The sequence below is a fragment of the Salminus brasiliensis genome, chromosome 3 (genome assembly GCF_030463535.1).
Source record: "Salminus brasiliensis chromosome 3, fSalBra1.hap2, whole genome shotgun sequence".
NCBI classification, from domain to species: Eukaryota; Metazoa; Chordata; class Actinopteri; order Characiformes; family Bryconidae; genus Salminus; species Salminus brasiliensis.
The window spans coordinates 42619075-42633662 of record NC_132880.1 but is presented as its reverse complement, the minus strand read 5'-3'; the positions used below and the strand labels follow the sequence as shown (position 1 = coordinate 42633662).

General features: G+C 41.1%; 1 protein-coding gene across 1 annotated transcript in view; it reads left to right on the top strand.

Moving 5' to 3' along the window:
* Positions 1–2823, top strand: part of eif3hb (eukaryotic translation initiation factor 3, subunit H, b) — a 77135-nt gene extending 74312 nt beyond the window's left edge. Inside the window, exon 8 of the mRNA XM_072674881.1 lies at positions 2327–2823. Within this exon, the coding sequence (XP_072530982.1) occupies positions 2327–2424 (98 nt within the window). The 3' untranslated portion in view covers positions 2425–2823. The remainder of the gene's footprint in view (positions 1–2326) is intronic.
* The last annotated feature ends 11765 nt before the right edge of the window (positions 2824–14588 follow it).

The following is a 14588-nucleotide window of genomic DNA, read 5'->3' as shown; positions in this document are numbered from 1 at the left end:
GTCACGATCCCTCACTCTCACATGTTCTCTCTCACCCTGAAACTCACTCCCTCCCTCCCACTCTCACTTATACTCACTCTATCAAACTCTGTGAATTACTCACTCAGTCTCCCTGCACTCACACACTCACTCCTCTCCCTGCCTCACTCACTCCTTCACTTATTCCCTCACTCCTTCCCTCACCCCCCCACTTCTCCCTCACTCCGCCCCCCACCTCTCCCTCACTTCGCTCACTCCCTCACCCCTCCCTCACCCCTCCCTCACCCACTCCCATAGTTCCACATGTTCGCCATTGTGTTTCAGTGGTGATGCATGTTTGCAGGAGTTTGACTTACTGCGGTTGATGGTTTACTGTAAATTCCATTGCAGTAGAATACGAGCGCCCGTGGGCTTTGTGTGAGCTTGGTTATTGAGTAGTGAGTAATTGGATTTGGAGCTGTCAGTGTGTACATCTCTACTCTGCTTCAGGGCTATTGATGGTTAGCATTCCATTCATAATGAAAACCATGGCCCTTGTTTATCAGGGGATTCGGAGCTAAAAAGGGCTGCTCAAGCATCAGCTGCGTTGATCATAGTCTTAAGGACAGAGATGACAAAGAAAGAAATGTCTTTGAACAGTTTGATAAATGCTATAAATTATATTCATTCATATTCATATGCCTTCCAGTTGTGTTCATTTAGGGCTGGCCTATTCCTGATCAGCTTGCATGGTGCTTCAGATCAGCAGCAGATGCGAAAAGTCTACTGAAGGTCTTCTAAGTTTCTAAGGCACCTCTCCTAGTTTTGGGGGGCTTTTCCCCTTTTTCCCACCTGAAAGTACAAACCAGGGTTCATGTTTTTTACACTGCTGTTTAGAGAGTGCACTAAAGAGCTCTGCATGATTATACCTGCATCCTGACGACATCACCTATGTGTGCAGCATCTCCCTATACTTGCCATTGATTGGTTTGTAGAAAGAGCATGCATCTAATCATCTAATCGCTCAGCGGTTAGCGCGCCGGACTATTGATAACAGGGTTGTGGGTTCGATTCCCGGGCTTGAGCAAGGCCCTTTACCCTCTCTGCTTCATTCTTTAGTCTCTTAAGGGCTTTTAGAAGAACTCTCAGACCTGGCCTGGCAAGAACTGTGCTCTCCTCCGGCCCTGCCAAGCAGAAAGCCAATCACTTAGGAGTGCTGCAGCTAGCCCTCAAAACATAATGGAGGACATTAAGACCGAACCGCTTCACCAGGCAGCCCTGTCATAACTCCTACCTCTACACCTCACACTCACTCTCTCTTTCTCTTTCTCTCTCTCTCTCTCTCTCTCTCTCTCTCTCTCTCTCTCTTTCTCTCTCTCTCGATATCCCTCTCTCCCTCTGTCATGCACTCTCTGTCTCCTTTTTCTCTTTTTCACTTTCTTTCTGGCTTTGTCTGTCTTTCTCTCTTTCTCCTTTATTGCCTCTCTCTCTGTCGCTCTCTCTCTGTAGCCCTCGATTACTCATTTTCTCGCTCTTTCTCTATACAATTTAAGCTAGCTTTATTTGCATGACTGGCTGAAATGGTGTCACCAAAGCACAAATATTAATACTTAAGAAATAACTAGGATGAATGTCAAAAATAATAATAAACATTATAGAGATATAGTATATAATAAATAAAAGCAATTAATCAAAATGATATAAATTATTCTAATAATTACTTTAAATATTCTTGTTTACAGTGGTTTATAGGGAGTGGATGGGGCAAACATTTTTTATAGGGGTGTGTTGGGTACATTTGTTACTTATTACAAAGCCCTTATAGGCATGTCACTTGTTGGCTATCTTTGCAACACTGCCGGGCAGTTATTTCCAGTATTTCCATAAAACCAGGCTTCCATTTTTGGGGACTGTGGGGACTGACCAAACTGATGGAAGGTCAGATTACTGTTTCTAACTGTTCTCTAAAACAGTGAACGTCTCTGCTTACTATACCTAAGGTGGTAACCTGACTGTCTCGCTCACACTCACTCGCTATCTTTCTCTAGAATACAGTTTTACTAAAGCACTACAACAATGACAAAAACAGTAATGAGACCGTAGAGTCTAACAGTAATAATAAAAAATATAATTTAAGTGTATTGACAAAGGAGACAAAAAATTATATATGTTTACCTATTTTAATCATAAATAAGATAAAGTATTACAATAAATAATGAATCAGACCGATGGTGGGATATGTAGTAGCAATATTGAGGTGTGGAGTGTTACCTGCTTTCTCAAAATATGGCTCTTTTAGAAATGGCTTTTAAATATGGCTCTCTGTTTTAGAGAAAAACCTAAATCTGAGTTTTTTTTTCTTCCTTAGGGCAAATTAACACATACTGCCAGACAGTGAAAGAGTTCACTGCTCAGAACCTGGGTAAGCTCTTCATGGCAGAGGCTCTCCAAGGCCACGGCAGCTAAAGGACAGGAGACGTGCTTGGCTCTCCTGGGGCAACTCCTGTAATTGGTCAAGAGTAATCCATTCCTGTAATCCAGCCACCGGTGGAAGAAGTTTGTTTTCCCCATTTTATTTACATAGAAGATTTGAAGGATCCCTTCAAATGAATTAGCATACCTGTTAATATGTATTGGTGCACTGATTTCTATCAACATAAGCCTGTAATTACCAGGTGGAGTATAAAGTATATAATGAGGTGCACCTTCTTATTCAGATATATTGTTTTTATTTATACCAGTAACATGTATTAGCAATATCATACCAGCTGATCTAAGAGGAAATCAGAGAAGCTGCTGTTACTCTTATCAGGTTTTATAAAAGGGATGTTAAAAATTTGATAATTAAATGGATTTTGCCCACCCTTGAGTGTTGTGCTGTGTGATTTTTCTGATTGACCTGAACAGGACAAATCTGTGAGGTTTAGATGTGCGTCTCTTCATCCCTCAGCTCAGGAGCGTAAGCAGGAGAGAAGAGAAGGAAGAGGTGTCTGGAAGAAACCTCGGATGCATCTCTGTTTTCTAACCTGCAGCTATTTTCCACTCGTTTTCTTAACTTGCACCCCTGCCGTACTTGACGAATCCACTTCGACTTTTTTTTTTCTGTGAGCCTGTAGCTCTTGTTCTACTGATCCTTTTTCTCATTTTTTTTTTTTTTCCCTTTGGCGTTAACTTTCATCCCGTTTCATTCACGAGTGTCGATTTAAGCCAGCTACAATTACCCCATCTGCCTGAAGAAAGGGACGTTATACATTTGCCCATCTGTGACGCCTGCTTTGGCCTTGATTGGTTGGAAGTCCCACTCTCATCGCATGAAATGGAAAAGGAGCCATTTACAGCATTCCGGCGCTTGCTGTGTAGGGTTTACCAAGGGCACTCACTCGAATCAGAGCTGATGCGCTGGTAATTAAGGTATATTGCTGTGAAAGAGCCCTCCTGGTCCTGTCAAGCCCAACATGTAGCGGTGGGAATTCATTTCTGCCCACTCCCTGTAGAAGAGTTAAAGACCGAATTTGTACTGGTTTTCCCACCCACAAGCCGAGCACCTTCGCCATTTGCCCAGCTCCAATGTGGTTTTAATTTATTCCCGTCTGACTAGGATCGATTAAAGTTGAAGGGCTTTATTGTCATGGTTTACGTCCTTTAATCACCCCGACAGATGATTTCAGAGCATTTCCCCATCCTGATGGCGGCAGGGTGCATTTCACACTGCCTGAAGTGCTGAGCCTTTACTCCCCTCCCTCCTATAAATGAAGTGCTTAAAAAAAAGAAAAAAAGACCCACCTTTCCAGAGGGCAATGTCCTTTTCCAGGAGTCACATCCTTTGTCACTCTCCACAGGTGAACAGTAATCACAGTGTGGACCATGTAACCCTGTAATTATACATTACATCCTGTGGTGATGGAAAGAAAATTGCGAGGCTTTTATGGTTCTAAAGATGAAAAGGAAAGCATTTAGTGATGGTGATGGTTGTGTTCACTTTGAGTGGCCTCTGCTCCGTTTTAGGCAGCATGTGTGTGTGTGTGTGAACTTTTGATCATCCCCTAAAACTTAGTTCACCCGACCTCATTTTAGGGTTGTTAATTTTTAAATAAATGGACAATTATCTGCCTTCAAGAGCTGTTTTAAAAGACCTGTGCTTCACTTCTAAGTCATAAGATTTCACAATCTTGCTCCTGCCTTTTGTACCGTTCTGCAGCATCTAATATGGTATGAAATTTGGAAAAGTGCACTTTTTATTTCTTCTTTTACTTTTTGACTTTATAGGGTTATAGACAATTCATGCACAAGCACATTTGGTCTACAGGATGACTGATTTAGTCAAGAAGTCAAGATTTTGTTCGTCCAAACTGTAGAGTGGTCCATCTTATATGATATATACACACACTCCTGTAATTGGTCAAGAGTAATTCATTCCTGTAATTCAGCCACCAGTGGAAGAAGTTTGTTTTCCCTGTTTTATTTACATAGAAGATTTGAAGGATCCCTTCAAATGAATTAGCATACCTGTTAATATGAATTGGTGCACTGATTTCCATCAACATAAGCCTGTAATTACCAGGTGGAGTATGAAGTGTATATAATGAGGTGCACCTCTAGATATATTGTTTTTATTTATACTAGTTTGTTTATTTATTTATACCAGTAGTGTAACAAATATTTTTGTAATCCATCACTACAAAGTATGTAAATTTTTAAGTATGTTTTATCTTAAATGGGACATATCTGTGGCCTCATCATATTTACAAAAAATTAATTTACAATTTTTTAAGGCATTTAACAGAAGCTCCTATCACTCAAATGTGCTTCACTGGTTACTCTGAAAATATCCTTAGCTTGTTTGTATCAAAAGATACCTCTTAGCTTAGATACTACTAAGCACAAATGCCAGGACGGACACCACAGTGCTCATCACACACAACACTTTACCGAAGTACTCTTGAAAGAGGGGAGGGAAGGGTCTGCAGTCTGCGTTTGAAGACCGGAAGCGACCCAGGGGAAGTTCGTACCACCTCTTAGGTTTCAGGACAGAAAAAAGTCTGGATGCTCGTCTTCCGTGGATCTTAAAGGATGGTGGGTCAAGCTGAGCTGCACTTGAAGCTTGAAGTGCTCTTGGTACAGCTTGACTCACTTGACAAAAAAAAATAAATACAGAGAAGGAGTTGTTGGAATTTAATGAAACTTTATGAAAAAAATATTAGAGTGAAAGGATGAGTTTATTGGGGAAAACTGTGGTAGTACAACCGAAAGTAGGCTCTAGTGCTGTGTTGGGCCGCCTCTAACCTGAATACAAGATGAGATCTATATAAGATTTTTTATGTGTAACATACTTGGCGAAATAAAGGGATTCTGATTCTAATCCCTAACTGGCCGCAGTTCTCCATATGGTTTAAGTTCCTTGAATTGACCACTGCGTACTGGGAACACCCCCACAAGACCTGCCTGATGTTTGGGAGATGTTCTGACCCAATTGTCAAGCCATCACAATTTGGCTCTTGTGAAAGCGGTTTAGATTCTAATGCTCTTCTAATTTTCCTACTTTTTAACACCTCAAGAACTGACCGTTCACTTGCTGCCTTATATATCTAGATGCTGTAGAAACTGTAGATGCAGATAATCAGTGTTTGGTGCTAATGTTGTGGGACACAATCATAAACATGTAAATAATAATAATAAAAAAAATAAAGTTCAATGTGTTTATTTTAGACGTAAGTGTCATGTTGGTCCATACAGACTTGAATGAATGAATGAAACAATGGTTAAAAATATATTTATATATTTGTTTGTAAAATTTTTTCCCTTTTCTCCCAATTTGATACTGCCAATTAAACCACCCACTTTTAGCTCCCCATAGCATAGCCTGTCCATAGTGGTAGCGTGTTCGACTGCTGAGTCACTCTGAGCCCTAAAAATCTCTCACGCTAGGAAATACTATTCTAATATATCATGTTATGTTGCAGACCCAAATGGCACCCGTTTCAGAGAATGATTAACCTCATTCTGGAGTGTAGAACTAAAACAGTGTGTAATTACGTATAGACTCTACTGCTTCAGATTTAAATCTTCAGTATAAAATGATACGAAAAATATGACTCGCTTCCAGAGATGCTTTAAAAGGAGCTTGCATGTGGCCTTTGTGGTGTGTGGCACAAAACACTGTTCCTCTTTTATGAGTATTTTGGGTATAAAATCCTCAACAGTAGGAAGTAAACTCATCATTTGTTGTCGCTCCTTTAGCAGAAATGGCTCAGAGGTGAGTTGTGTGCTTCTGCAGCTGTTAATTTAGACCTTCATTATAGTGCAGCTCTCACAGCTGATATTCTGATTTGGTGCTTTTGTCGACAAGCATGCAGGAATGAATTTCTCCCCAAAGCCTCATTGATCTGAGCGTATACAAGAGAGACTCTGAGAACATTGATTGGAGAGGTGCTGGTATCAGGTCGGACTCATTAGGCCTCGCTTTGAGCCGGGCCGTTGTGTTTGTTTCGGCGTGGCAGCATCAACATGCCCCTGCTTTTCCTCTGTTATTGATGAAGGTCCAGTTCTTTCCCGCTCTAGCAGAGTATTGCACTTTTATGAAAGTGCAGAGAAAAGGCTGTTGTTTCTTGTCTTTTTAAAAAGCAATTAGTCACTTTTCACCAGATCTATTTTGAGCTGCCCTGCCTTCTGGACCCGAAGCATCTCTCTCACATAAACTATCTAAAGAGATTCATCTGTTTGCTGTTGTTAATTCTCTGTCCATTGCTGTAGTGGACAGGGACTCCGTTTACTTTGGCTGAATTTCAGTCCTCAACATCATTATAAGTAATGTCTTGGAAGCAGAGGTCTCATGGCATGAGCCTTTTTTTTTTCTGAAACCACTCCGTCCACTCTGCTTCCTGTTGATGACGCATGTTACCACAGTACACACTCAGTTAGTCCATACTTTCCAAGAATAAAGTGGGTCCTTGAGAATTTGTACATTTAGATATCCTGTTATTCTGACCCCAGTGCTGTCCACCACTTCCTTTGAATCATCTATACAGGACATCCATATTTTCCTATTACTTTCCCTTAATTTTCCACATCACCTTTTTTAGGCTAACTGGGTCATGGATAGACATGTCAGGAACACTCTCTTTATCACTGGGTTCCTTTACACACATTTCTAAATGTGCTAAACCTTTCTTTCAGTTTAAATGCTGGTTTTGGGAATATAATGTAAATGCAGTTGCAAATGCTAGAAACTGATGCTGTAATCCTGTCCCTCCTTGTTAGCTTGCTAGTTTGGCAGTAGCTGTGGCATATAACTGGGTTATTCAGTGGGCAGAAAATCCAGAAAAACTGCTGATGCTGAAGTTCCCGAAAGTGACTAGATGGTTTGGGTTGCGTGCAAAAATACACACAGTGGTGCTGACGGGACAATATATAATAGAACTTTATTCTCCAGATTTAATACAAATACACATATAACATGAAAAAGATGTGGGGTAGTGGTAGGTTGGCTATCGTGATGGTGTGTCCATTAAAACTCAGGAGGATGAACAGATTTGCAATTGATGTTTATTCAAGGCTAGAAGACTGGAAAAATTAGGGATGATGGGTGTTTGACAAAGGTACATGGACGAGGGAGGTATGGTTGTTGAGGGCACATGTCTGTGGCACAATGGAAAAGCCTAAGAAAATGACTGTGGCCTTTTAAACTTTATATCCACCCTATCCTTTCACAAGGATTCATGGTCTTTGGAGTTCTCTACCTGCTGTCCTGGGAATTTGCAACATAACCTATAAGTAGGGTGGGTTCCTCTATCGGTTACCTGTAAGGGAGTTTTTCCCCTTGTCACTGTTGCCACCTACGCAAAAGAGGCTCGGACCTGGATTTCTGTAAAGCTGCTTTATGACAACATTCGTTGTGAAAGACCCTAAGACATATGAGCTAAAAGCTCTGAATTTTAGAAGGTCTTAGACATAATTAGCTTATTAGGGCTACGGCTCGTTAGGAAAGGCCTGGTAATGCAAATTTCAGAGCTTTTCTTTTTTAAATACTACACATAGAATAATGAAACATCAGCTTGTGATTATCAGAGGTATTTCTGAGGCTAACATCTAGCTAAAATAATGACAATTTGTTGCCACATCCGATGCTTAATTTGTTAAACATCACAGCTGAGAAGATCCAGCAAGTGGACAGGGAGGGAAGAGGTCCTGGAACGTGTGCTCTAGGTGCCACACAATGCAATAAAATACCTAGTGTTAGTATTGTGACTGCAGGACAGTGAGGGGTTGCAACCGTAAAATCTCAGAGATGACATGGGAGAAAAATGTTTTCCTCAGAACATGATGTCCTGCAAAACTAGACAATGTGAAGAACCCCCCCCCTTAAATATCCATACTAGTGGAAAAAAAGACTCTTACCTTGTCTATATAAATTACTCCACAATGCAGTCAGGTTTCAGAAACAGAAGCTATGGTGATAGCTATGGTGGACGCTCTCTGTGATCGGCAAATCAGGTTCATTTGGGAGAAATGCTGCTCGCACTCTGCACCTGGGATTGGTATACGTATTTACTGATTTCTTACTTTTGTAAGAAAAAAAAAAAGAAAGTTAATTGTCAAAGAACAACTGCAAGATTCAACTGACATTATATTGGCAAACGTATTCGCTCGCCTGACTGTGCACGTATATAAAATTGAGTGACATCCCATTCTTAATCTATAGGGTTTATTGTGATGCCCTTTGCAGCTATAACAGCTTCAGCTCTTCTGGGAAGGCTTTCCACAAGGTTTTGGAGTGTGTTCATGGGAGTTTCTGACCATTCTTCCAGAAGCTCATTTGTGAGGTCAGATGCTGATGTTGGACGAGAAGGCCTGGCTCGCAGTCTCTCTACACACTGCTCGTGAGCTAGTCTGAAGGCCACATGAAGTCTGGAGATCTGTAGCCATTGACTTTGGCACTGCAGAAATTTGGCGACCTCTGACAATGATGCGCCTCAGCATCCACTGACCCCACTCTGTCATTATATGTGGCCTACAGCTTAATGGCTAAGTTGCTGTCGTTCCCAATCACTTCCACTGTGTTATAATACCACTGACAGTTGACTGTGGAATATTTAGTAGTAAGGAAATTTCATGACTGGACCTGTTGCACAGGTGGCATCCTATCACGGTACCACGCTGGAATTCACTGAGCACCTGAGAGCGACCCATTCTTTCACAAATGTTTGTAGAGGCAGTTTGCATGCCCTAGGTGCATTGGAACACCTGAATTCAATGATTCGGACGGATGAGTGAATACTTTTGGCAATATGAGTGACTCAAACAGGGAAAATACTCAGTTTCAGTTGCAATCAGCCATAACATTAGTACTAGGTGAAAAACACAGATCTTTATCTACTGGGGCATTGGCCAAGGGATGGATATATTCTGCAATAAAGTGGTGATGAAAAATGGACAAGTATAAAAATCTGAGCCACTTTGCCAAGACCCAAATGACTGGGTCAGAACATCTCCAAACATCCTTCAGGTCTTGTTGGGGGTTTTCTGGTATGCAGTGGACAGGACCTACCAAATGTGGTACAAAAAACAACAGGATCATAGGCACCTAAAGCTCATTGATGTGATCCAAGGAGGCCCCATCTCACAATTTACAGGACTAAAAGGATCTGCTGCTAACGTCTTAGTGCCAGATACCTCAGGACGCCTTCAGAGATCTTGTGGAGGCCATGCCTTCATACTCCCCAATTTTATTAATTTAGCTTCACAACCTGGAGAAAGAAACAGTACAAACAAGCAGAATTGTAAATTCCACACTGATCTAAGCCCTGTCATAATTGTCTGTGAAAGTATTATTCACAGCAGCAGTGAGAATTACAGTGACCACTGAGCAGGTTATTGCAAACTCTTACACTGTCATGAAATGACTGCACTCTCAAAAAGGTGCAAATGCAGGTTTGACAATCATTTGAATTTCTTTGGGAAAGTCAATGAGAATTTCTTAGTTCTAGGCTCTGTTAATATAAATGAAATGAGTCTGCTGGAATTATCCTCCACTTTTGGGATTACCCATAGTGGGGAAAAAAGGCAAGTACACTAGATCAAGGCTGTTGTGATAATACTCTGGATATGCTGGGGTCTTGAGCAGTATAATGACATTGGGCCAGAATCAGAAAGGTGGTAATTACACTACACCACAGCACAGTGCTGCCCTTTTAATGTTGAGGCATTTATACGTGTCACCTCAGTAAAACAGTCAATCAGAATCGACATGTTAATCAGCTAATGCATGTTAATGCCTAGAGCCTTCCTGAGTGTCAAAATAGACTTGAGCTGCCCTGAATCAGAGTCACAGTGTGTAATAAGGCAAGCAGAAGTACTTTTTGGTACAAATTCATTAAACCAAATCAGCATGGTATTAAATGTAGTAGTAACCTTGCACAATACTCTCTTCTCAATCTGCACTGTAATCTACACCATCATTCCAGAGAATAGTTCCACTGCTCCACAGCTCAATGCTGGGGGGCTTCATACCCCTCTCTTCATAGGCATGGTGCCAATCGGTTCATAAATAGGTTTATCTGCTCCTATTTTCTTTCCTGCACTTCTCTACAGGAACTATAAAAGCCCTGTGTGTGCATTTGCACATCTGTGTCAGCAACGGGAGCAACTGAAAGTAGCTGAATGCATTCATTTAAGTGGGGTGTCTGAAAATGATATTTTGGACATTTACTGCATATCAGTTTTTATTCTGATGGGTTGATCGAAGTTTTATATTTTATATTTATATTTTTAATATTTAACTAAACACTTACAACTATAGACTTAAAATCATTTGTAAAATGTAATTAGTAATGCAATTTGCTTGTGATGAAAAAGTTAGGACACCCCTAACTTATCACTACTTAAAATGGCTTCAATTAGAATCAGGTGCAGAACATCATCTTCAGAAGATTAGAACATGGTTAGAGAGGATTCTGGAGGAGACATTTAGTTTGGGTTGGGCTTGATCGTTGAATTGAGTGGTATCACTATGGCCAGATCCAAAGAGCTCTCTGAGGCTTTGAGAAAGAGTGTCTGTAAAGGGGTTTGAAAAGATCTCAGATTAATTAATCTCAGAAACCACTGTTTCACTGTTTGCAGTTCTCTACAAGTAGAGAACATTGAAAACAATGGTCAACATGACCAGGTTAAAATGTCCTAGCAAGTTCTGCCCAAGAGCGGACCACAAGATGAGGACCATCAAACAAAACTGTTATCAGTGACCCTACAGGTAGCTTTTTGTCACAGGTAATGTCAAATTACGGAAGCCTTGCTGTCAAAAAAACATCAGGGCAAGACTCAAGATTCATCTCCCTGAAGCAGATTGTTCCAGACATCCTGGAAAACGATTTCTTAATCAGTTAATTCTATTAAACTATAAATTTTGTAGCTGTAAAAAGTTCATTATCCGAAAAAACAAGGTAAAACCACTGTGTACCACGGTAAGGAAGAATCACACACCACTATAGAAACCTTAGCTCATAGTGACATTTTTCTAGGGGTGTTATCATTTATTTGCACTGTTATGTGTCCTAAGTTTGCCGTCATACAGTTTGATGGCTGTCCTTGCCGACTTGTCTTCCACTGAACCGCGTTCTTTCTGAGATGCCTCCACCTCCTCTCTCTCCCACATGGCTATCCTTTTCAAATGACAGGAGTGTTCAGTGTTCATTTTTCTCTCTCCCTCTCCTGCTCTCTCTCACTCTCTCTCGCTCTCGTTCCACTGACTGATCTCTCCACTCTGTCTTCTTGCCCTCTGTCTGGCCTTGGCTCCTCAGTAAGCCTCACGCCACCGCAGTGTCAGTGCGTGTGAGCTGAATGCTCCTCATGTGGGCTAAGCTCAAACCCATGTGCACCATATTAATGTGTGTTCGTGTCTGCTGCCGAGCCGCCGGCCCAGGCAACCCGCTGACGGTCACAGTGACTGATTAATGTTATGAAGACCTTGAGAATTGTCCTGCCGTTTGAGAGGTCTCGTGGGAAAGGCTGAGCATGTCCACTGGCCCCAGCATCCAATAATTTCCGAGTTAAAGTAACCAGATTGAAGTGCCTCTATAAATTTCAATTTGCCAAATCAAACTATTCCATTAACAGCTTGACCATGACCGTGCACTTCAAATCCAATGAGGCATGATGACTCATGCTTATTCAGTCATTATTACGAGCGAGAAGCATTTCGCTGCTTATTCACTAGAAGACCTGCATTAAGACTTAAGACTTTGGAGTTTGGGATGGGGTGGTACGAAACGCCTAATAAGAACTTTTGTAGAGACAATCCGTACAACTGATCAATCCATTGGTTTACAAGCAGATGAGAGGAAGGAGGCCTGCTTCCACATGAGCTTTCACCGTCTCCATTATTGATGCAGGTCGTTTCATTATTTGAGGCAAAGTTTCTCCTGCAAACTTCAGCTAGGAAAAGCTTCATCTCGGATTCTGATTTTGAACCCTGCCTCTTCGCTCAGGTAGTCTAGTGAGCTGATAGGAAGTATTAACTATTTACAAGAACGAGGCCTTTTCAGATCAGATTTATTTCTATAGCACTTTTTACAAGTGATGTCGCAAAGCAGCAACAAACCCCCTGATGTGCAAGCCAAATGCAACACTGGCAAGGAAAAACACCCTCAGAGCTGGAGGAAGAAGCCATGGAAGGAACTAAGCCTCACAAGGTGGGGGCTACTTCCACCACGTAAGACTGTTCTTCTGCTCAAAATATAATATAACTAATATAATCATAGTAGTGATGGAAAGAATAATGAAGGTAATCATGACAGTTCAAATGCCTAAATTCCTGGGACCACCAGGTTTACCATGCAGAATTTCTTTACATGGGTATGTGGTTTATGAATCGCTAACAGAGCCTGCAAAGTGCAAAATTTCATGGAAACGATTAAAGCTAAAGTAAAATCACTAATAATCCTTGTTTGACTTGTGAATGTTTTGCTGCAAGGCTGTTTACTGCCTAAACAGCCTGGTATCAACAGGAATCTGACCATTTCAGGATTCGTATAATGTGTACTAAAGATAGGTAAGATTTTATTACCTAAACCTACTACACCTAACCCTAATTCTAACCTAAACATTGACTAAACTTAACCTAACCCTTAGCCTAACCCTACTTCTTACCTAACCTAACCTAACCTAGCATTTCTACAGAGCTTACATTTATTAATTGTTTTTTAAAAGCAGAACGCTGTGGTGCCAATGTTTTCTCCATTCTTCTTCAAGTACATCACTTTGCTGGGTTGTGTGTATTTGGCAAAACAGCGTGTTAGGGTGAACGGGAGCTCCTTGTGAATTGTAAAATATGTATAAAATGTTCGAATATATGTGCAAATGTTTTGAATTTTATTTTCAGCCATAGATGTTTGAATTGGACAACACAGTCCAACACTGATGACGTAGCTCTCTCCTTCCCCATTGGTCCAAAATCTGTGTCATCCTCAGGCCAACTCTTTCATTCTGTGTCTATATCAAGTCTCTAGTTAAACCTTCATTTTTTCACCTGCGCAACATCGCGAAAATCAGACCATCCCTATCTCAGTCTGCTGCTGAAACGTATCCATGCCTTAATTCCTAGACATTTGGACTATTGTAACTCCTGTCTATCTGGCATCAGCTCTTCCTCCATTTACAAAATCCAGTTGGTCCAGTTGGCTGCCCGTCTCCTCACCCCACATCTGCTTACATCACCACATTACACCTGTTCTCCAGCATCTTCGCTGGCTTCTGGTTAAATATCACATACAATTCTAAATCCTTCTACTTACCTATAAAGCCCTTAACAGTCTAGCTCCATCTTACCTGCCTGATCTTATTCCTCCCTTCAAACCCTCTTGCTCTCTCGGGTCTGCTTCAGCTGGACTCACTCCATCTAGCTCCATCTAACCTCCAAGGCTTTGGTGGCCAAGTATTTTCTAGATCTGCTGTGGAACTCCATCTTCCACCACTGGTCAAACAGTTTAATTCTTTCTCTACATTTAGATCTAATCTGAAAGCATATCTCTCACACTATAATAAAAACAAGCTACAGAGAAGATCACCAGTCTTTTCTTATTCTATTAATACACTACTCTAATTTTATATGGTTTTGGATACTGAATGTCTAACTGTAAACAACTCCTCTACTTCCGTTAAGAATCTGCAGAACCTATGTAGGAGAACAGGTGATGATGTATGGAGTTGCTCCAGCTGGATTTTATTTTTATTTAAAAGCTGTTTATGCCCTTTATTGATGTTTCCTGTGGATATTGTGCCAGCCTCGAACTCTGGGCTGTGCTGTAAATCTTTTAATGCTTTGACCTCCACTGTGAGAATCTAGTGGTTACTTTATCAGCAGCCGGTATGATTCTTAGATACCTTTGCAGTGCTGGTGGTAAATTCTGAGCACAGGCGAATAGAAATGCTTTGTGACCCCTCCTGGACGTGCTGTTTTGACGTGCTATTGTGAGTTAGGAGAGCTATATCTGAAGTGTTTCCTATTGGAGGATGAAAGAAAGCAAGTTTAGAAGGATTTACATAAGTGTGGTGCTCCTGGGGTCAGTTTTATGATCCTCTCCATAACTTTGAAAGTTCATTACACACTTCTGTAGCTGTAGTTTGGTGCAACTGTTAGA